Raw genomic sequence first — 20120 nt, forward strand, 5'->3', positions numbered from 1 at the left:
GGATGCCTCACCCCTCAGGGGGTGTTCGAGGATTCCATGCTGTCTTTCAGAGATCTCCAGCAAGATCTAGCTCCAGTTGCCAACATGGAAATTTGTTTGAGGGTGGGGCACAGTGGCTCATACCTATAATCCCAGCACTTTGGGAAGCTGAGTCCACAGGATCGATTGAGCTTGAGATCAGCCTGCCTGGGCAACATAGCAAGACCCCATGTCTACAAAAAAATAAATAAATAAGCTGAGCATGGTGGTGCATGCCTGTAGTCCCAGCTACTCAGGAGGCTGAAGTGGGAGGATCAGTTGAACCCAAGAATTTGAGGCTATGATTGCACCACCGCACTCCAGCCTGGACACCAGAGTGCAACCTTGTGCCTGGGTGGGGAGGTGGAGCAGGGGGAGGCAATCCCAGCACTTTGGCAGGCCAAGGCAGGAGGATCACTTGAGCCCAGGAGTTTGAGACTAGCCTGGGCAATGTAGTGAGGCCTCATCTCTAAAAATAAAATGCAATGAATTTTTAAAAATTAAAAAAAAAGAAAATTTGCTTGACAACGTCCTCTTTATTCCCTTTGCAGACTCACCTCCTACTCCCCCAGCTGAGGTTCCTGGATCAGCACCAAACACACTGATCCTTAAATCCTCATCTCAGGGTACATTTTCCTGGAATCCAAGACAAGGAACCACTCCCGAACCTCCCCAAAGATTCTGTATGAGGGCAACGCTGGCCTTCGTGGCCGAGAGGAGAGCTGTGTATGTTCCTGAGCTACAGGTGGGTGTCTGCCTGCCTGCGAGGGAGACCTCTGGAGGGGTCTGTGCCAACAGTTCTTTCCACAATGAGAGCCTGGAGGGATGGAGCCAATTACACACTTTATTGCGCCCTGGTTCTGACGCCCACTCTCGCTACTCTGCATGGGTGAGGATCGGGTCTTCCAGGAGTTTTCTGGAGCCAGAGGCAGGTCGACAGTTCTCACCGTCCCAGCAGAGGCAGAATGTAAAACCAGTGCTCCCTGGCGACGTCCCACTGGGACTGACCAGAGCTCCCAGCTACCCCTCCAGCTGGGCCCTGTCCCAGTGCTCCCGGAGGCTGGTGCCACTGAAGGGGACTCTCAGCTAGAGGGAGGCAAGGGGACTTGTCTGGGGTGAGTCGTCAAGGGATGTCTGCGAGTCTGTCCCCTCTGAGGAGAAGCTGCCCCCAGTGGGGCGAGGGACCTGGCTCTGCCTTGGGGGCTGCTGCCAGAAGAAGGTGGTGGCCAACGAATGCTCGTGGGCAGGGTCAGGGAGCTCGTGGGCGCCTTTGCCGTCTTCAGCCTCTGCAGCCCGGCCAGCTTCCTGGGGTGGAAAGCCTGCCTGGAAAGTTCTGTTCTGTTCCCCTCTGGGGGCCCCAGGAGGCCAATAGGACTTTGGCGAACGGTCCCTGCCCAGTGAGTCTAGTGGGGGCTGGTCCCACCTCCCCTTAGAAGCCACCTCTACACTCAGACCCTGGCCCTTGGCCACCACCCCTCTTCGTTCTGGTTGCACTGAGTGAGCAGTGGGAGTCTCTGGGCAAGAGCAGTGGGTCAGTGCCTTCTCCAGGAGCATCCGGATCTCCTCATGCCTGATCCGGACCTCCTCCCAGAGCTCCTGGCCCAGGCCCGCCCGGCTCAGGGAGGCCACCTGCAGCCCCACGGCTGCGAGCTTCTCAGCAGGGAACTCAGATGCCAGTCGCTGCAGGTAGCGGTGGAGGCGGCGCCGGTCCTCAGGACTGACCCTTGAGGCCTTGTCCAGCCTGAGCTGGGCCATCAGGTCCTGACAGTCCATGTGGAACCAGGTCATCTAGGGGACAAGAAGAGAGGGAGGTGGGGACTCAGGCTGGAAGTGGGACTGTGGAGGACTGAATTAATACATGCCCCATGCCAGGGCCCCGCTCGGCTTGGCCATGATCTTCTCCACTGACCATGATGATCCTGGTTTCCCTGTCTTCCCTGGGGTTCACACACCTGCCATCTGGAAACAGCCCCCAAGCACCCTGAGGATCATCAGACACTTTTTTTTTTTTTGAGATGGAGTCTCATTCCATTGCCCAGGCTGGAGTGCAGTGGTGTGATCTCGGCTCACTGCAAGCTCTGCCTCCTGGGTTCAAACAATTCTCCTGTCTCAGCCTCCTGAGTAGCTGAGGCTATAGGCACCTGCTGCCATGCCCAGATAATTTTTGTATTTTTAGTAGAGACAGCGTTTCACCTTGTTGGTCAGGCTGGTCTTGAACTCCTGACCTCAGGTGATCCACCCGCCTTGGCCTCCCAAAGTGCTGGGATTATACGTATGAGCCACCGCACCCGGCCCATCAGACACGTTCTAATAGACCTATGGGCCAGCAGGGACTTAGCTCTCTCTGGGGCTCAGTTTCTTCTTCTGTAAAATGGAAGTTGCACTAGATGAGCATGAAAAGCCTTTGGAGAGGTGAAATTCCTATCTGTGGTTGTATTAACCTCTGTGAGTGCTGTGAGGGAGAGTCTGGCTAATGTTTATTGAGCGCTGACTATGTGCCAGGTTCTGTGTGTCTCAGGCAGGATCACACTGAACTGCACCAGCAGCCCATTTCACAGAGAAGAAAACTGAGGCTCAGAGAAGTGAACTCACTTGCCCTAGGTCACACAGCAAGTCAGGAAGGAGCTAGGATTCCACTCAGATCTGTCCTCCAAGCACCTCAGTGGGCAGAAGGAGAAACAGGCCGGGCAGGGGTGTGCCCTCACCATCACACCTCGAGACCGTCAGCCACACCAGGCCCGGAGGCCCCTCCCTCCAGCCGAGCCTCTGCCCCATTTTGTGATTCTGTCTGTCCCCGCTTCCCCCACAAAATGTCTGCAGACTGCAAAGAAGCCAACACATTCCCAGCAGCTCGTGAAAAACATAATCTTTCTCTCCATTAATTTAGAACACGACAGCGAGCTGTTAGGCTGTAGGGATTGGAGAACCATTTTCTCCGAAAAGAACATCTTTCCACGGATTAAGGGAACTTGTCTTTAGATAAATGGCTTCATATTCGTGCAAGCACATGGAGCTCATGGCCGGGAAAGAGCTCCATAAATCTCCGTTAGTGGCACCATTGTGTTATTATTATTTAGGACCAAAGCTGCTGCACACACGTTCCCCACCAGGGGCTGAGCCTGGTGCTGGGCTGTCCCATCATCTGTCTGTCTGTCCAGGACTTGACCTTCCAGGCTAAGCTGGACAGAGATGGATAGCACCTCAGAAATCATCTTGCCCAACCCTTTGTGGAACGAACTGAAATTCAGCGCCAGAGAGGAAACAGGGCCAGCCCAGATCCAACAGCGAGAGCTGGACTCAAAGTCAGGGTTGCTTCCTCCGCTGCATGACTTTAGGCCTGGCACAGACACCACCTCCACACAGGCCATCCCCAGGCTTCCAGCCTATCCTGACTCCCTGCACAGCCTCCCTGAGCCCCTGTGGGCCAAGCCTGTGCCAGGAACCGTGGATAGAGCTAGGACCAACTCAGACCCAGTCCCTGCCTCAGGGAGCTCGCCTCGCGGACACCATGCAAGAGACAAGTGAGTGACAAGCACCAGGACAACTTCAGATCAAAGTGAGCACCCAGAAGTGACAAAACAGGGTGATGAGAGAGACAGGGGTGGGTGGTCAGAAAGGGCGTCTGCAAGGAGGGGATGTGTGAGCTGAGAGCAGAAGACAAGAAGCCAGCCGGTAAATGGGAAGAGCTTCCCAGGCTGAGGGAACAGCACATGCAAAGGCTTCAGAGCTGGAGCACGTTTGATTGATCCGGGAAGGCCAGTGGGGCTGAAATTGGCTGAAATCAGTGGGCAAGGCAAAGAAGCTTCCAGATGTCCTTAACCCTGGAGGCACTACTCCTCTTCTTCCTCCTCCTAATGATAATAATAATATTGATGTTAATAATAATTCTGAATTTGAACAAAGCCCTGTGCCAGGGGTTACTTCCATTGAAATCTGTCACTACCTGGTAAGGCTGGCAGTAGAGCCAGATGGTCTGGGTTTGAATCTCTGCCCACTCGGTTAGCTGTGTGACCCTGGGTAAGTTATCTGACCTGTCTCTTTCCTTATGTGGAAACGGGCATAATAGTAGTACCCGCCTCATAGGATTGGGGCGACAATAAAACAATATGTGAAATGACTAGAACAGGGCCTTGCTCATCATAAGAACCACACAACCATTAACTATGGTCTTAGCAAAGAGCTGAGGCCTAGAGCAGTGAAGACGGTGGTTGAGGTCACAGAACTCACTCAAGGACATGAAGCCCCGGACTCCAAGGCTAGGATTCTGTCTGTATCGTGCTCTTAACTGCACACAGCTGGAACTGGGGGAGCCCTTTGCTGCCACTGCCGACACCTGCCTCCCTTGCCTGCTGTCTCAAGGAGACAGAGAGTGCCCTGTCCTCCCAGGGCCCTAGGTGTGAGTTGACCAGAGCCCTTCCCGCTGCCCTCTGAAGCAGCCTGTGATCGCTGTGGCCTGCACGCTGGGCTGGCCTGACAGCTGGGAGGCTGGGGCAGGTCTTTCTCATACTCTGGCCTTGGTGGCAAGTGCAAGGGGCAGCTGAGGGCACTGGGCCTGGGCCAGCCATGGGGGTCCCTGTCCCAGCTGGACCACACTGTCCCAGCCTGCTTCTTTGTCCCCACAGACCTCACTTTTCCCATAAAAAAAAAAAAATTTTTTTTTTAAAAGAGAGATTTGGCTACATGAATTTAGGATGGGTGGCAGCTCTTAAATCAAATCCTCCTTCACCACTGCCCTCTTTGGGCAGTTTTCTCATCTGTAAAGTGGGAACAACATTGGTGCCCTGTCATCAAAGAGGTATGGTGAAAATAAAGTCGGGTAAGGTGTGTGAAGCCTACAGGAGGGTCTGGTGCGGTGTACACACTCACAAATGTGCACTACCCTCCCAACAACCCATCATCCTCATCGTCGTCAAGCCTGCTTGGAGAAGGGACTCTGTCATCATTTCTTCTCTCTTTGGGGAAGCATATAAGGCATGTCACGGGGCACCACGGACACATCTATGTTCAAATCTCAGCTCTTCTCCTTCCCACTGTTTTTTTCCTGTTACAAGACTTGGGAGTGAATCACAAAGAGCCTCAGGCTGTGTCTAGGTATCCCTGTCCCCGCTGTGCCCCCAGCCAGGGGATGGGGGTGGTGTCTGTGCAAGTGGGCGGGGGGCTGTGTCTAGGTATCCAGGGGATGGGGGGCTGTCTATGGAGGTGGGCCATGGGGCTGTGTCTAGGTATCCCTGTCCCCACCATACCCCCAGCCAGGGGATCCAGGGAATCCGTACAGGTGGGCCGCGGGGCTCACCCTCTTGCAGAAGCGGTGCAGGTGGAGCAGCGTCTCGAGGTCCGTGCGTTGCCGCTCGGCCGCCATGTAAAAGTGGGTCAGCTTAGCCTGGAAGGCCCGCTGGGTAGAGGCAAAGGCTGCCAGCTCTGGGAACTCTGCTCCTTCTGCCTCCCCAGCCCCTCCGGCTGCAGCTCCCAGCTGAGCAGCCTGCTTGGACAGCTCCAGGCCTCGGCGGTACTGGGCCTGAGAGGGGAGAGCGGGGGGGGGGGGGGGGGGGGGGGGGTGTGCTCACTCAGCTCCTGGGCCTGAGAGGGGAGAGCGGGGGGGGGGGGGGGTGCTCACTCAGCTCCCGCCTTGGCTGGGGCCTCCCTCAAAGGTCAACAACCTCCAGCTGCCCTGCCGCCAAGCCAGGAGACTTCCTGAGCTTCAGTTTCCTCATCTGTAGAATGGGGACCCTAATGGCACCCACCTTACAGGGCTTAGCTCCTAGTGAGGGGTGAACAATAGAGAGCAGTTATCATGCTTCTGGAAGTCTCCAGGCCCTCGCCATGGCAGTTGACTTTGCTTAGCCGGGCTCTGCTTAGATGTCCCTTCTGGAAAACTTCTCTGACTCCAAAGGCTCCTGCTCTGAGTCCCCACATTCTCCCTTTCTGTGCACGTTTCCCTGTTTGTCCCCACCCCCGCCCTCGCTCCTCACTGGCCTGGGAATTCCTGAGCGCTGATAGGGAGCTGAATCACCCTGTGGTCCGGAGCCTTGTCACATCGCATCATGTTGATGCAGCATCCCTGCCCCCCAACCCCCGGCTCTGTGAGGCTGAGTTATCAGGTCTAGGGTGAGGCCCTGGAAACGGCATTTTAAGAAACCCTCTGGGGGATTCGGCATATTCTTTGGGCTTGGCCGTGTGGTAAGAACCCCTGAGGGAGATAACATCTCGGCTGAACTCTGCAATCCAAGCTGGTTCCCTCACTGTCTCTGGAACTTTCCTTGCTCTTTCCCCCCTCCATAGCTTTGCCCTGGCAGTGCCACCCCCTCTAATGCCCTCTCCATCTGCTCCAGTCCTGCTCCACTGTTGTCTGGAACGCACTGCAGCCTGGAGGAAGAAGTTCTCAAACTCTGCGTGGGCTTTCTCCACTGTCTCCAAACTTCCGTCCTTGGGGGTCAGCGTTTGCAGCCACCGACTTCCTTCCTGCTCCATCCAGTTGCTGACCTGGGGCAGGAGATGCAGATTTGGACGTGAGGGGCTGCTAGGCAACCTCCCTTGTCCAGCTTCCCCACTTCCTTGGAGGCTGAGGTCTTCTGTCCTCACTCATTCAGTGGCTAGGCCTGTGACCCCTGGCTCGGACTGACACTCTCCCAGTTCTAGGCATGGGAAGAAATGACTTGCGGAGGGGGAGTGCATGGTGATGTTCTTCAAAGTGGGACCCCAGAGGGCATCTGGCCTGGCCAACGCCCTCGGTGCACACTGTTATCTGAATGAAGTCACAGGGTGGTGAACTTCAGGCTACTCTAACCACTCAGTGACGCCGGATCATAAAAGGGGTGGCCTCAGGGGTGATGAGCTTCCTGTTCGTGTGTGTGTGCGTGCGCACACGTGTGCACATGCAAACAGTGCTGGAGAAGAAGCAGGCTGCAGAGGAAAGACCATGGGCCTGCTGGGAACTCACTGTGTGAACATGGTAAGCCACTCCCCCTTTCTGGGCCTCAGTTTACTCAGTGGTAAAACGGGGTAGACATGAAGATTCAATGAGGGACAGCAGGTATATAATGGCGCTCAACCCCCTGAGTGGAAGTTCCTTTCTTATTCTGGGGCATCTTAAAGAGCCTGTTCACCCACTTTATCCTCACAGATCCAACGTAGCAGGTACTATTATCACCCCCCATTCAACAAATGAAGATACTGAAGCACTGAAGGGTTAAATATCTTGTCCGGGACCACACCATGAGTAAGCGCTGGAGCCGGGAATGGACCAGCGCTGTCTGATGCAGGAGCGCACCGTGCCCCGCAGCTCCAGGCAGAAAGGAATGTGTTGGTTCTCAGCACCGGCAGTCAGATGAAGCCACACCAGGTGCAGGTTCCAGAATCAGACTCCGAGATATGCAACCACACGCAGGTGACATAATGTCTCCCAGCCTCAGTTTCCTTGTCTGTGCAGTGGGTGAAATCCTAGCACCTTCCCCAAGATGAGTTTGGAAAGCAATGATGTTCACAACGGCTTTGGCCCAGGGCTTGGCACAGAGTTGATGCTCAATAAATGCAGCTCTTGGGGCCATGTTCTCACTCATTGAGCACTTATTGAGCACCATGTTATGTGCTATGCCCGGCACATAACTATAAAGGATGCCTGCCTGGCCTTTGAGGGACTGCCAGCCTGGTGTCCTTTCTCCAGAACAAAGCACCTGGCTAGGGCCGGGCCCAGAGTCGGGGCTTTCCTGTGGAATGTGGCCAGGCAGAACCCCCACACCCCAAGCCAGACTCCCCTTTCACCTGATGAATGGCAGCTTCCAGGCGGCCCAGGCGGACACGGAGCTCCAGCTTCCCCAGGAGGCTGTTGGATGCGGTGACCAGAACATGAAGCTGCTCATCCACAAGGCTGTACAAGGCAGTGGCTGCAGCCAGATGGCTCCTGGGAGGTGGGCGGAGGTGAGAAAAGGCCTGTGTTGCCCTCTTCACCCTGCTGTACTTCTGCCCCACATAGGCCTGTCCCTCCACCTCTGTGGTCCCAGCCTGGGTTTCCAGCTAACTTGCTGTGTGACTGTGGGCAGGTCCCTACACCTTTCTGGGCCTCAGCCTTGGTCTTCCATGGGACTGGGAGGACAAGAGAACACAGTAGGAAGTGAAATGACCCTCCCCCTTCCCTAGAAGGGTATGAAGCTGGCCGGACAGATCTGGGTTCAAAGCCCAGCTCTGCTACCTTCTAGTAGGAGGCTCTGTGCAAATGTCTCAACCTCTCTCTGTCTCTGCTTTCTCTTCTGTGTGGTGGAGATAATCACAGAACCCATTTCATAGCATGGTTGTAAGGATTAAATGATCTAGCGCCTGGCCCTCACCTCCAGCTATACATTATAACCTGCCCTGGGAGCTTTAACAAATCTTAGTGCCCCGCCCCAGGCCAACGAAGTCAGCAGACTGAGTGCAACCAACACACTGATGTTTTCTTTTTCTTCCCTTTTATTTTTGAGACGGAGTCTCGCTCTGTCGCCCAGGCTGGTCGCCCAGGCTAGAGTGCAGTGGCATGATCTCTGCTCACTGCAGCCTCTGCCTCCTGGGTTCCAGCGATTCTTCTGCCTCAGCCTCCCGGGTAGTTGGGATTACAGGCACACGCCACCACGCCCAGCTAATTTTTGTATTTTTAGTAGAGATGGGGTTTCACATGTTGGCCAGGCTGGTCTTGAACTCCTGACTTCAGGTGATCTGTCTGCCTCGGCCTCCAAAAGTGCTGGGATTATAGGCATGAGCCACTGCGCCCAGCTGGGACACTGATGCTTTCTAAAGCACCTCAGGCGGTTCCAGGGGCAGCCAGGGCAAAGAACCAGCGCTCAGCGTGCAAAACACTTAACACTGTGCCCAGCGCACGATGCTTGTCAGGTTCGCGCTATTTCTATTGCAATGGTGGGAAGTAGCTGCAACACGCCTGCCGGCCCTGCTTCCATTTCACAGATGGGAAAACTGAGGTCAAGGGAGGGGAAATGACTTGCAGATGGCAGCCTGAGTTGGAACCCCACCCAGGGCTGTTTCTGCACATAATTTTTTAAAATGCTCAAAGCCACAAGACACTAAGGAAGAAGTGTGGATGGGATTTCAGGCATAGTGATACTTGCGTGAAGGCAGGAATTTCAAACCCTGCTCTGCCCTCCTCTGCCTTCAGAGGCTCTGCCTTCAGAAGGAAAATGGAAGAGAGAAGGTGGAAGAAAAGCTTTTAACTTCCTGAAGGGTGCCTTGCTCTACCTCTGCCTCCCCATCTGACTGCAGCTCCCCACAGGTTGCCACCCTTGCAGGGAAGAGGTGTGGGCCCAGGGTGCGTGAGTGGGATAGAAAATATCTGCCTGCCTGGAGAGGGAGGGACGGAGGGACACGGACAGCCTGGGGCTGCAGGGACCCGCTGCAGAACAAACGCCCGCAGCAGCTCAAGTGGGACCACAGTGCCCCCTGCTGGAGCTTCTGGTAGCTGTGGGTCTGCGGGTCCTCGGGTGGACAGGAGGAGCCTGGGCCCGGCAGGCAGGTGAGGGTGGAACAGGCTGAGAAAGGCAGTGCCAGCCCCCACCAGGCACTGAGGGGCAGGGAGATGACCCCACACCCAATGCTGCCCGTGCATCCATCTGTGTGAGCCTGCTCTCAAGTCTAGTGCAGCTCTGGGTGGTTTGTTAAGATTCTGGGGCCAGACTGCCTGGATTCAAGTCCGGGCCCCACCACATCCCAGCTGTGTGACCCTGGACTAATCACTTACCCTCTCTGAGCCTCAGGTTCTTCCACTGTAAAATAGGGATGATACTTACAGCTACCTCAGGAGTGAATTAAATGAGTTGGTATTTGTAAAGCCCTGAGAAAAATGCTGGACACATACACAGTGCTATTTAGGTCTTGGTTCTGTAAATAAAATGTTCTTTAAAACTCATGCATACCAGCCCTTGACTTTGAATATAAGTAGCTGTGTTCTAAGAGGGTGAAAATACTTGCAATTACTGACCAATTTAATGACTGACTTTCCCCCACCCCCTAAATTTAAGAAAGCTGGAACTTTCCAGGAATGTCTATAATTTATTCTGGCTCTGAGACCCCCGAGACACCATGAGGTTCTCACAAGCGTGTTTGAGCAGCCTACCGGGAAAGGCAGGGCCGGGTAGGGGTTCAATGCCCAGAAGGCCTGGCTTCAAATCCCCGACCAGCTGCTGCCTAGCAGATATTTCCCTTCGCTGAGCCTCAGTTATCCATCAGCCAAATGGACAATGTGCACCTCACAGGGTTCTTGCCAGAAATAAATGAGACAGGCTCTTGCAGGGGCTTAGCCTGGTGTGTGGGTCGGAGAAAGTGCTTTGTCCAAAAGGGTGACCAGAAATGGGTAGGCGACATCCTCCGACGCCCATCCCAGGCTCGAGATGGCTGGGGCTGAAGGAGGGGAAGCAGAGAAGGGGCGAGGAAATTGCCAGGGCTCAGGGTGGGTTTCTGTGACCAGGCCTCAGCCTGGGATACAGGCCCTGCAACAACTGCAAAGCTGGGCACCCTCAGGGCTTGGCTATGTGACCCCTAGGTGGTGTGGTCCCAACTCCAAGCTCCTGGGCCAGAAACAGGATGGGGTGGAGGAGGAAAGGCCTGGATGTCTGTCTGTACCTGACATCAGGGCTGAAGTCCAGCCTGCTGGCATCGCGCTGCAGCCTGGCCAGGGTGGCTCCACCTTCCCGCTGGAGGCCCAGTAGGCCCGGGTCCCTCAGCACAGCCTCCATCAGCTCCTTGGACTTGCTCAGGCACCTGGTGGCCTCCTGCCAGCGTAGGGAGGTGCCCTGAGGCCCCATCCCCACTCTCCCTTTGCAACCTTCCAAGGCTCCCCACACCCAGATCAAGTCCAACTCCCAGTTTGGCATTCAAGGTCCTCCAGAAAGTCTGTCGTTTCTGCCTCTAAAACATCCCCTTTAGCCACGCCCCCTCTCATCACCATGGCAACCTCTCTGGTCCACCCTCCAGCATCTCTTGCTGGGACACCCATTCCAGCCTCTTCACTGATCTCCCTGCTGCCCTCTGGCTCCCCCTACAGTCTATTCTCCACATGGCAGTTGAACGGATCTCTGCAAATCTGATAACCCCTGGTTTAAAACTCTCCAGTGGCTTCCCTGCAGGCTTCAAATTGAATCCCAGACCAACTCTTCCTTGGTCCAGCTCCCGCTGCATCTAGAAGCTCCACTCGTGCTTCTCTCCCACTCATTCTGCTCCACATTGGCCTCCTTGCTACTCCTGAACACCCCAGGTATAATCCCACCTCAGGGCCTTTGCAAGGGTTTGCCCCCTGCCTGGCGCACAGCCCCCAACAAAGGCAGGCTCCTTCTCAAACTTCAAGCCTCAACTTAAACTCCAGCTCTTCAGAGAGGCCCTCCTCCCTCATTACTCCCAATCTTACTTCCACAGGACTTGACACAATTTGGAATGACATACCCATTTATGTGTTTGCTTTTTAAACTACCACTTCTGCCGCAGCACCATGAACCCCGAGAGGGCAGGGACAAGTCAGTTCGCCCCAGGCTGGTCTCCAGTGCAGGGTACAAAGTGGGTGCCCCTCAAATATGAGTCAAGTGAATGATGAAAAACAGGGATGATAATGTCCTCCCCCTTTTCCCCAGGCTGCCCCCTTCTCAAAGTCCTTGGTCCCTGGAGTCTGGGACGTAGTGTGGCTTCCCCACCCACCATGCTCCAGGCTCACCTGCATCCCGCCAGGGGGGTCGGCCTTCTCGAATTCCTCGATGGAAGCTTGTAGCAGGGAAGAGGCCTGCTGGAGGTCAGCAAGGAAAGGGTCCAGCTTCTGCAGGACAGAGGACCAGAGGGTGGGTGTCAGTCCAGGCCAACCCAGAGGATACCTCTTCCATCCCAGGAGCGCACAGGGGAGGTGGGAAGCAGTGGCTCTCCAACTCCGGGTACATCAGAAGCATCTGGAGAGCTGGTTAAAACACAGGCTCTGGGCTCTGCTCCTGAGTGTCTGCTTCAGTTCCTCTGGGGCGAGGCATGGTAGAAAGTGCATTTCTAATGAGTTCCCAGGCGTTGCTCATGCTGCTGGCCTGGGGGACCACACTTTGAGAACCACTGGTGTTGAATATGAGTGAGGGAGAAGAAAGGAGACAGGCCTGAGCGACTCCCAGGCCGGTGGGGATACTGTGGTTGGTAAGGGAAGGAAGAGGGCAGAGTTAGGGGAACATTCTCGGCTGAGTCCCACTTCAGCCCAGCTCCATCACTTACAAGCTGTGAGGCCTTGGGGGGCAAGTTACTGAACCTCTCTGTGTCTCTGCTTCCTCCTCTTTAAAATGGAGATCATAGTAGTTCCTCCTTATAGGGTCGTGTCAGGATTAAACCCATTAATATTTGCAAGGCACTTAGAACAGAGCCCAGCCTGTACTGTGTTTATCGTCATTCTCAGATCTACGTAGTGGGTCTATAGGTAAGATTTCATGTAAAGGAAAGGGTTTAAAGCTAAAATACAGTTCAAAACCCAGTGGATTCATTGGAGGCCTCTGGAAAGGGAAGCTAGGACCCTGGGGGACCAGCAGAAAAGGGAATTATTCAGTAGGTATCTTTCTGTACCATTTGAACTGTGAATATACTTACTGCCTATTCAAAAACACACAATTTTAAAAAAATCACCTGGGCAAAAAGTAAATAAGCCACCATGTTAGACTGCTAGTATAGACCAGTGGTTCTCAGTGAGGGGTGACTTTGCCCCCCGGGGACATTCGGCAATGTCAGGAGACATTCTTTAATTGTCATCATTTGTGGGGTGCGAACAGTGGGTAGAGCCAGGGCTGGTGCCTAGCATGTCGCAATGCACAAGACAGCTCCCCACAAAACAGAATTGCTCAACCCCAAATGTGAATAGGTTAAGGTTGAACAACCCTGGTCTAGAGAGAAGCCAGGGTCATTGATGGGCACGGGTTTCGGTGTGGTTTAAGCCCACTGAAAGGCACCCTCGCCCTATGTGTCCTCATGTACTACATTGGGTATGAAATGCCCCCTCTTGGGGTTGTGGGGAGGAGGGACTGTGATTACACAGGAAAGGAGCCCAGCACTGGCAGCTGCCTTATTTCCTCCCTCTGATCGGAGGGAACCAGATCCTGAGCTTCCTGAGTTGTGTGGGTCCATAGAGCAAGTGCTTGCAAATTTTATTTTATTTTATTTTATGATTATTTTTGAGACAGAGTCTCACTCTGCCACCTAGGGTGGAGTGCAGTGGTGTGATCTTGGCTCACTGCAATCTCCGCCTCCTGGGTTCAAGTGATTCTCATGCCTCAGCCTCCCAAGTAGCTGGGACTACAGGTGCATACCACCATGCATGGCTAACTTTTTCTTTCTTGTATTTTTAGTAGATATGAGGTTTTACCATGTTGGCCAGGCTGGTCTCAAACCCCTGACCTCATGTGATCCACCCACCTCGGCCTCTCAACGTGCTGGGATTACAGGTGTGAACCACAGTGCCCAGCCCTGTAAATTTATTTTCAGTTAACATAGACATAGCTCTTATGTGCCAGACACTCTTCTAAGCTCTTTGCCCACATTAACTAAATTAATCTTCACAAAAACCCCATGAGGAGGTACTGTTATTATCCCCTATTTAACTGATGCGGAAACCAAGGCTCAGAGAAGGTAAGTAACTTATCCAAAATCACACAGCAGAGCTGGGATTGCAACGCACGCAGCCTGGCCCCAGAGCCTGAGCTCTTAATCATTCTACTCTGTACCTTCATTGTAAACATTTGTTGAGTGACTGTTCATTTTTTAGCATAGCAGGGTTGATGGATCCATGAGGCAGAAGAGTGAAGAGAAGAAGAGAAGGAGTGGAGGTCAGGGGCTAAAGGCTGTGATGGTAAACACCTGGAAGAATTGCACCCACTCGGTGTGGCAGTAGGGGAAGGGGCCTTCCAGGGCTGCGGGCAGCTGGCTGGGGTCCACATGGTGGCTGAGGGCCTTCAATGAGGTCAGCACCTCCACCTGCAGACCAAAGAATCAGGAGAACCAGGGACTCAATGTGAGGACAGTCATTTTAGAAGGTCCTGCCCAGATCCCTGCCCCAGCACCAGTTCACCTCCCAGAAGTAAGGCTGACTCCAGCTTTAAAAGTTGCTTTGTGGGCAACCAATCTTCTCTGGAAACTCTTACAAATCAAAATTCAGAACCAGACCCTAGTTAAGGAATGGCAAATAAACAGCACTCATACTGCCACTCTCCTAGCCTGTGCCCAAGGCAGACATCATTAATCAATCATAGCACTCGCTCCCTCTGAGCTTGGCTCCTTCCCAGTACAGCTCTCCGGGCACTCACACAAACGGAATGAAGCTGGCCCTTGTGATGAAACTTGTTTGTAATCCTTGCATAGTTCCCTGAGGAGCCACCAAGAGCTGTTTCTTTCTTGGGGCTGGTGAGAAAAGTCACTAAATCCCAACAGTGTCCCCTAAGAGATGGAAGAAGAACTAGGTGACTGCTTCTCCCAGGCAGAGAAATTTGAGGTTTATGTTGGGAATAGCTCCAGTATCTAGGCTTGGGATTCGGTGGATTCTGTGGTTTTTTTGGACCCACCTGATATTCCTGCTACTCAAAGTGTGGTCCATGGGCCAGCAGCACCAGCATCACCTAGGGCATGTTGGAAATTCAGAGTCCCAGGACCCATCCAGAACTACTCAATCAGAACCTGCACGTTAATGTATTTCCCCAAGAGATCAGTAAGCACATTAAAGTTGGAAAAGCACATCTCCAGCCCACAATGTGCCTCGTCACTCACCAGAAGGAAGGAGAGTTTGAAAATCACATCCCCCGAAGCAGGACAGAGGACTGACTGCCCATACTCATTATTGTGGTGTATGGCACTAATTAAAGGGAGCTGCAGGGCTCTTTCCTGCAAAGTCCCACTTCAGCTCCACATTTGTATTAATTAGGGCGAGAAATACAGGAAGAGCAGGTCTGACCACAGTGTGAAAAAGGCACTGGAGTCAGGTGACTCCAGCTCTGCGTCTAGCTTGCTGTGTGGCCTTAGGCTTCAGTTTCCCTCTCTGAAAAGAAAGGGAATGGACCAGATGAAGCTTTTCAAATAGGTTTCATGCCATGTGCAATTCTCGATCATGTGGCAGCACCCACCAGGAGTTGCTAGGATAGCCGGAGAGAAATCATTCTGTGACTGATTTGACGATGCCTGCCACGGAGCTATACTGGGGAGTGGTAGCGCTCAGGCCTCGTATTTATTGCCCTACACTAGATTATTTCAAGGTCTCTTCTAGCTCATGAATTCTGCAGTTCTCCCTCCCCTTAACCCTAGCTCAGCTAAAGCCCAACAGCTCCCCTCCTCAACTGCCGACCCTGAGTCCCCCTCACCTGGATGTCAGGTAATGTCTGCAGCTGGAGAGCCGCCTCCTTCTCCCCCAGGAAGAGAATAGCGCGGATGGAGGCTGGGACCTGAGCCTGTCAAAGACAACCACTGCAGATTTGCTCTGCTCAAGACTTCCTGAAGCCTCACACACTTTGATTTCCTCCTTCATCCCCTGTAAGATGCAGGCAAATGGGCCACAAGGACAGGATGGGGCCCCCCCATGGCTGGGACCTTTGTGTGCTATGTTTGGACCATGAATCATTGGTTGGAAGTCATGAGAGCAGGAGGTTCAAGCTGCGTTGCAAACCTTTCTAGATGACCTGCCCCTCTGGGCCTCAGTTTGCCCATCTACAAAGCGAAGGAGGTCAGACCATAAGGTAAGCAGATGCAGAACCTCCATTGACTCTGCTGCCCATAATGGCTGGATACGAATCTCTTCTCTCCTCCCTTCTCAGCTCATGGGCTTTATGTGATCTAAGTCTAAGCCAATCAGTGTGTAGCATTCACGCCCAGGCCACAGGGTTGGGTGTGGAGGGACTCCTGAACCCACTGTAACTGAGACACAAATAAATGTTTGCTGAGACCTCTGGGAAAATAATCTCTTACTCTTTCCTAGTGGATTTAAATTAGACACCATGTGAAGTCAGAGCTGCTGGGAGCCATCCAGCCACCAAGGGGCACGGGGTGCCAAGCAGGGTGGCTTGGCATCCTCCAAAGAGAACGGGGTCAGAAATGGAGAGAGAGGAACCAGATTCTAGTGACAATAGCTAAGCCCTTGGATCGAGCCATACTTGAAACTGGACTTGGCTCCTGGACTGTCCAGTGACATGAACCAATGAGCTTCAAGCTTGTTAGGGCTGCGTTTTCTGTTGTCTGCAGTAAAAGTTCCTGCTTGAGAGTCCTGGTCCCAGCCCTTAGCACTCCTGGGCTCTGTGAATGTCAGGAGGCCCCTGGTGGCTTCCAGGACTTACTAGGCTAAGGCTCTCCACCTCCCACTCACCTGGGTGGCCTGCAGGGCACTGACCAGACCAGGCTGTGGGGGCTGTTTCCTGGCATCGATCAGGACCGCCAGCCCCTTGGCTTTATCTTCAGGCCTGTGGGTGGTAAACAGAATGGACGGTCTTGCTGGATGGCCTTGGACAGGGGGCAGAACCTAGTGGAAGGTGAGGGAACCTGGCTGCTAGAAACTTTCATTTACTGATGAACTCTTCATCCTGTAAGACCAGGTTCCAATGCCCCTTCCAGGAAGTCCTCCATGGTTCTTCTCCAGGCAGAGCCCTTTGCTTCCTTTTTGGTGCTCCTGCAATACCTCATACAGCCCTCGTTTATAGCCCTACTATTCCTAACTCTAGCAACTAACCCAGGTACAGTAGGTGAGTCACTTGGGACTCACCCACTTTTTTGTGTAGGCAGAATCCTTATTTTGTTCAAGAATCCAACTCCTTCCAAAAAGCCATGTTCCCCCAGAGCCTGGCTTCTGATTGGTTGAGGCCAACAGTAGTGACCTAATTCCTCTGGCCAGTGATTGGTTTAGATGGGGGAGGGTCATGTGACTTAAATGTCACATGACCCTGGCCAATGAGATGTGAGGGGAAGTTTTCTGGGGAAAGGGGCTTCTGGGAAAGACGTTCTCTCCTTTAAAAAGTTCTTACAAAGAGATATGAGGCAGAGCCATAGAATGATACATTTCCTTAACAGATAAAACATTTTAAATGGGAATTTCTGTTGATTACAGCCAAAACACTCTCCCTGGTTCAGCCACATTGCACTGAGCTTACAGTGGGCCACTTTTCAGTGACTATCTTAGGATTTTCCAAACTGGCCCAATTTTCAAGACTTGTTAAAATACAGATTCCTCACCCCTCTCCTCCCCCATCCCCACCCCTCTAGCCATCTGGCCAGTGGGTAAAGGGTAGCCAGGGAATCTGTGTGGTTCCAAGCACCCTTGACCAGTCTGATGATCAGGCAGGACTGAAAAATAGCTCCCAACTGCCTTCAAGCCTTACAACCACTCAGTGCACAGGCAAAACCTGAGGTGGCCCAGTGGGAGGGTAGAGCTGTGGTGCTGCCATTAGTACCTTGTGATCGGGCAAGTGATTTCATCTCCCTGAGTCAATTTCATAATGATAGTACTGGCCTTATGGGCTGTGGTGAGGACTGACGAATTCATTCGTGTAAAGCACTCAGTGACTGCACAGAGCAAGTAAACGGGATGTAAGTATTTGCTATGATTATCCTAGAAGGGGAAACTGAGCACAGAAAGGCCCAGTGACAGATAGTGACAGGAGGCTCTGGGAGGTGATTTCAAGTCTCTGGCTTTATGTCCTTGCCTCCCTCTGGTGATGCCCATGCTGGACAGTGATTTGTTTCCAGACCTGTCTCTGGTACCAACCTGGAGGCCCTTAAAAGTCAGGGCCCGGTGTAAGGAGCCTCTGTCCCTAGCACCATGTAGCATGAAGCCAAGCCCAGAGCAGGGGCCCAGCCAAGGTTCATTCAGAGCACAAGTGGAGAAAACCAGCCCAGCACACAAGCACCTGGTGTGCACTGCACTCCACAGTTTACATCGTCCACACCCCCTCATCCCTGCCACTTGTGCCCAGCTTGGTCCTTAGAGCCCTCTTGGTCATGCCCTTTATTCAGGCGAGCCTTGGGGAGGGGAGGTTATTTCCCTATGGTCCCATAGCCAGTGGGTGCGATCCCAGAGCTCTGTCTACCACGCTAGTCACTTTCCACCACAGAAAAGGGGGTCCCATCTCCCACTCAGTCCAGAAAAGCCACTCCACCTTGGAAAAGAAAAAAAAAATGTCAGTGACCAGCAGGTGGCAGTGATGGCTCCAGTGGGGTGGGATTCATGAAGAAAGTTCCAGAGGGTTCTATCACCTTCCACCCCTTACCCCCAGCAGCAGACCTCTAGGTTGAGTTGGAGCTTATTAGCCAGTACTGAGCAGTGTCCCCTCTAACACTGCCCTGGCTAGGGGCTGGGTCCCAGAGGAAAGGAGGGTGCCTCTTCCCCAGTCAGTCCATTAAGTCTGAATGGTGGTGGGGGTAGGAGTGTTAAGAGGAGCATTAGAAATCAGCCTGAGTCCACTCATCATTCACTCACTCACTCACTCATTCACTCACTCATTCACTCACTTATTCACTCACTCATTCATTCACTCACTCATTCACTCATTCACTCATTCATTCACTCACTCACTCATTCACTCATTCACTCACTCACTCATTCACTCATTCATTCACTCATTCATTCACTCACTCATTCACTCACTCACTCATTGACTCACTCTTTCACTCTCTCATTCATTCATTTACTCATTCACCCCTTTCCTTTGTTTATTCAAATATTTATAATTCAGATGACAGTTCAATTATCACCTCCTCAGGGAAGGCTTTCCCGATTTCCCAATTGAAATTAACATCCCCTATTCTTCTCACTCGACAACAGTGGTTCTCAAAGTGTGGTCCCAGACCCAGCATCTGTTATCGCCAGGAAATTTGTTACAAATGCAGATTTTCAGGTCCCACCCACCTTCATCAACTGAATCAGAAAATCTGGGGGATGGGCCCCTGCAATCTGTTTTAACAGCCCACCAGGTGATTCTAATGCACCCTCCTGTTTGAAAACCGGCCGGGCGCAGTGGCTCACCCCTGTAATCCCAGCACTTTGGGAGACCAAGGCAGGTGGATCACCTGAGGTCAGGAGTTCGAGACCAGCCTGACCTACATGGAGAAACCCCGTCTCTACTAAAAATACAAAATTAGCCGGGTGTGGTGGCGCATGCCTGTAATCCCAGCGACTTGGGAGGCTGAGGTAGGAGAATCGCTTGAACCTGGGAGGCGGAGGTTGCAGTGAGCTGAGATTGTGCCATTACACTCCAGCCTGGGCAATAAGAGTAAAACTCTGTCTCAAAAAAAAAAAAAAAAAAAAAAAAAAAAATTCGAAAACCACTGATCTACAAACATCGCTCTTCTCTTCATCACAATGACACTCCGGAAAGTTTCTTGGCCATGGTTTGTTTCTGACACTCTGTCCGTCTCTCCCACCAGCCTGACAACACCCCGATGGCAGGGACTGAGGCTGTTTTGCTTTCCCCCAGCATCTCTCTGGGGACTGGCTCTGTGAACAGACGACTGGATGGAAGGCTATGGTGCCTCTCCACTCAGTGTATGGTCCAGGGCTCTGGGCCCAGAAGGTTGAGGTGGGGATGAAGCAGTCAGGGTGGCCCAGACCCTTACCTGGGGATGGTGCATAGGTAGGAGAGTAGCTTGGTGACCTCTGAAGCTGTGCACCATGGCGCCTCCCAGGCACCCTCTGTAGTTGACACCAGAAGCAGGGGCCGCCCAGCCCTGTCCCGGCCACCTGGAGGACAGAGGGCACACGTGAGCAGTGAGAACTTTGGTGGGGCCCTCTAGGGAACCTCTCCTGTGGCCTTCACAACTTTGGCCATAACGGTTCCTTTGCCTGGAGCACCCTTTCTCTCCTTCTCCTTCTGTGAACTCTGACTTCTACTCATCCTTCGAGACCCAGCTCAAATGTAACTTCGTGAGAAAAGGCTTCCCTGAATCTCCTCTGCACTCCCTCTGTGTAGAGTACGCGGGCAGCCAAAGCTCCTGGTGTGATCTCTGCGGTCACACAGAAAGCGGTCAAGTCTCTGCACTGACTCACTGCGCGTCTGTGGGCAAGTCAGTGCACCTCTGAGCTTCAGTTTCCTCATCAGCTAAACAGGGAGAATAATCTGCTGAGCTTATTAGGTTATTTCGAGGATGAAATCAGACAG

The 20120-nt window shown here is 53.1% G+C and overlaps 1 protein-coding gene across 4 annotated transcripts in view; it reads right to left on the minus strand.

Moving 5' to 3' along the window:
- Window positions 1–844: 844 nt before the first annotated feature.
- Window positions 845–20120, minus strand: part of KIAA1755 (KIAA1755 ortholog) — a 48390-nt gene continuing 29114 nt past the window's right edge. The window contains exons 5-14 of one of the 4 annotated variants that reach the window (XR_012419350.1): window positions 19579–19702; window positions 16340–16433; window positions 15345–15431; window positions 13874–13971; window positions 11699–11797; window positions 10618–10766; window positions 7777–7915; window positions 6376–6498; window positions 5312–5533; window positions 845–1806 (exon numbers count right to left, since the gene is read on the minus strand). Coding sequence is in view for 2 of the 4 variants with exons in the window: in XM_005568977.4 (XP_005569034.3) it covers window positions 1105–1806; window positions 5312–5533; window positions 6376–6498; window positions 7777–7915; window positions 10618–10766; window positions 11699–11797; window positions 13855–13971; window positions 15345–15431; window positions 16340–16433; window positions 19579–19702 (1856 nt within the window). In the remaining 2 variants the exon portion in view is untranslated. Of the gene's footprint in view, window positions 1807–2871; window positions 3870–5311; window positions 5534–6375; window positions 6499–7776; window positions 7916–10617; window positions 10767–11698; window positions 11798–13854; window positions 13972–15344; window positions 15432–16339; window positions 16434–19578; window positions 19703–20120 lie in introns of those variants that run through there. The other 3 variants (XM_005568977.4, XR_012419351.1, XM_065523130.2) reach the window with 3 other exon arrangements.

The sequence above is a fragment of the Macaca fascicularis genome, chromosome 10, assembly GCF_037993035.2.
Source record: "Macaca fascicularis isolate 582-1 chromosome 10, T2T-MFA8v1.1".
NCBI classification, from domain to species: Eukaryota; Metazoa; Chordata; class Mammalia; order Primates; family Cercopithecidae; genus Macaca; species Macaca fascicularis.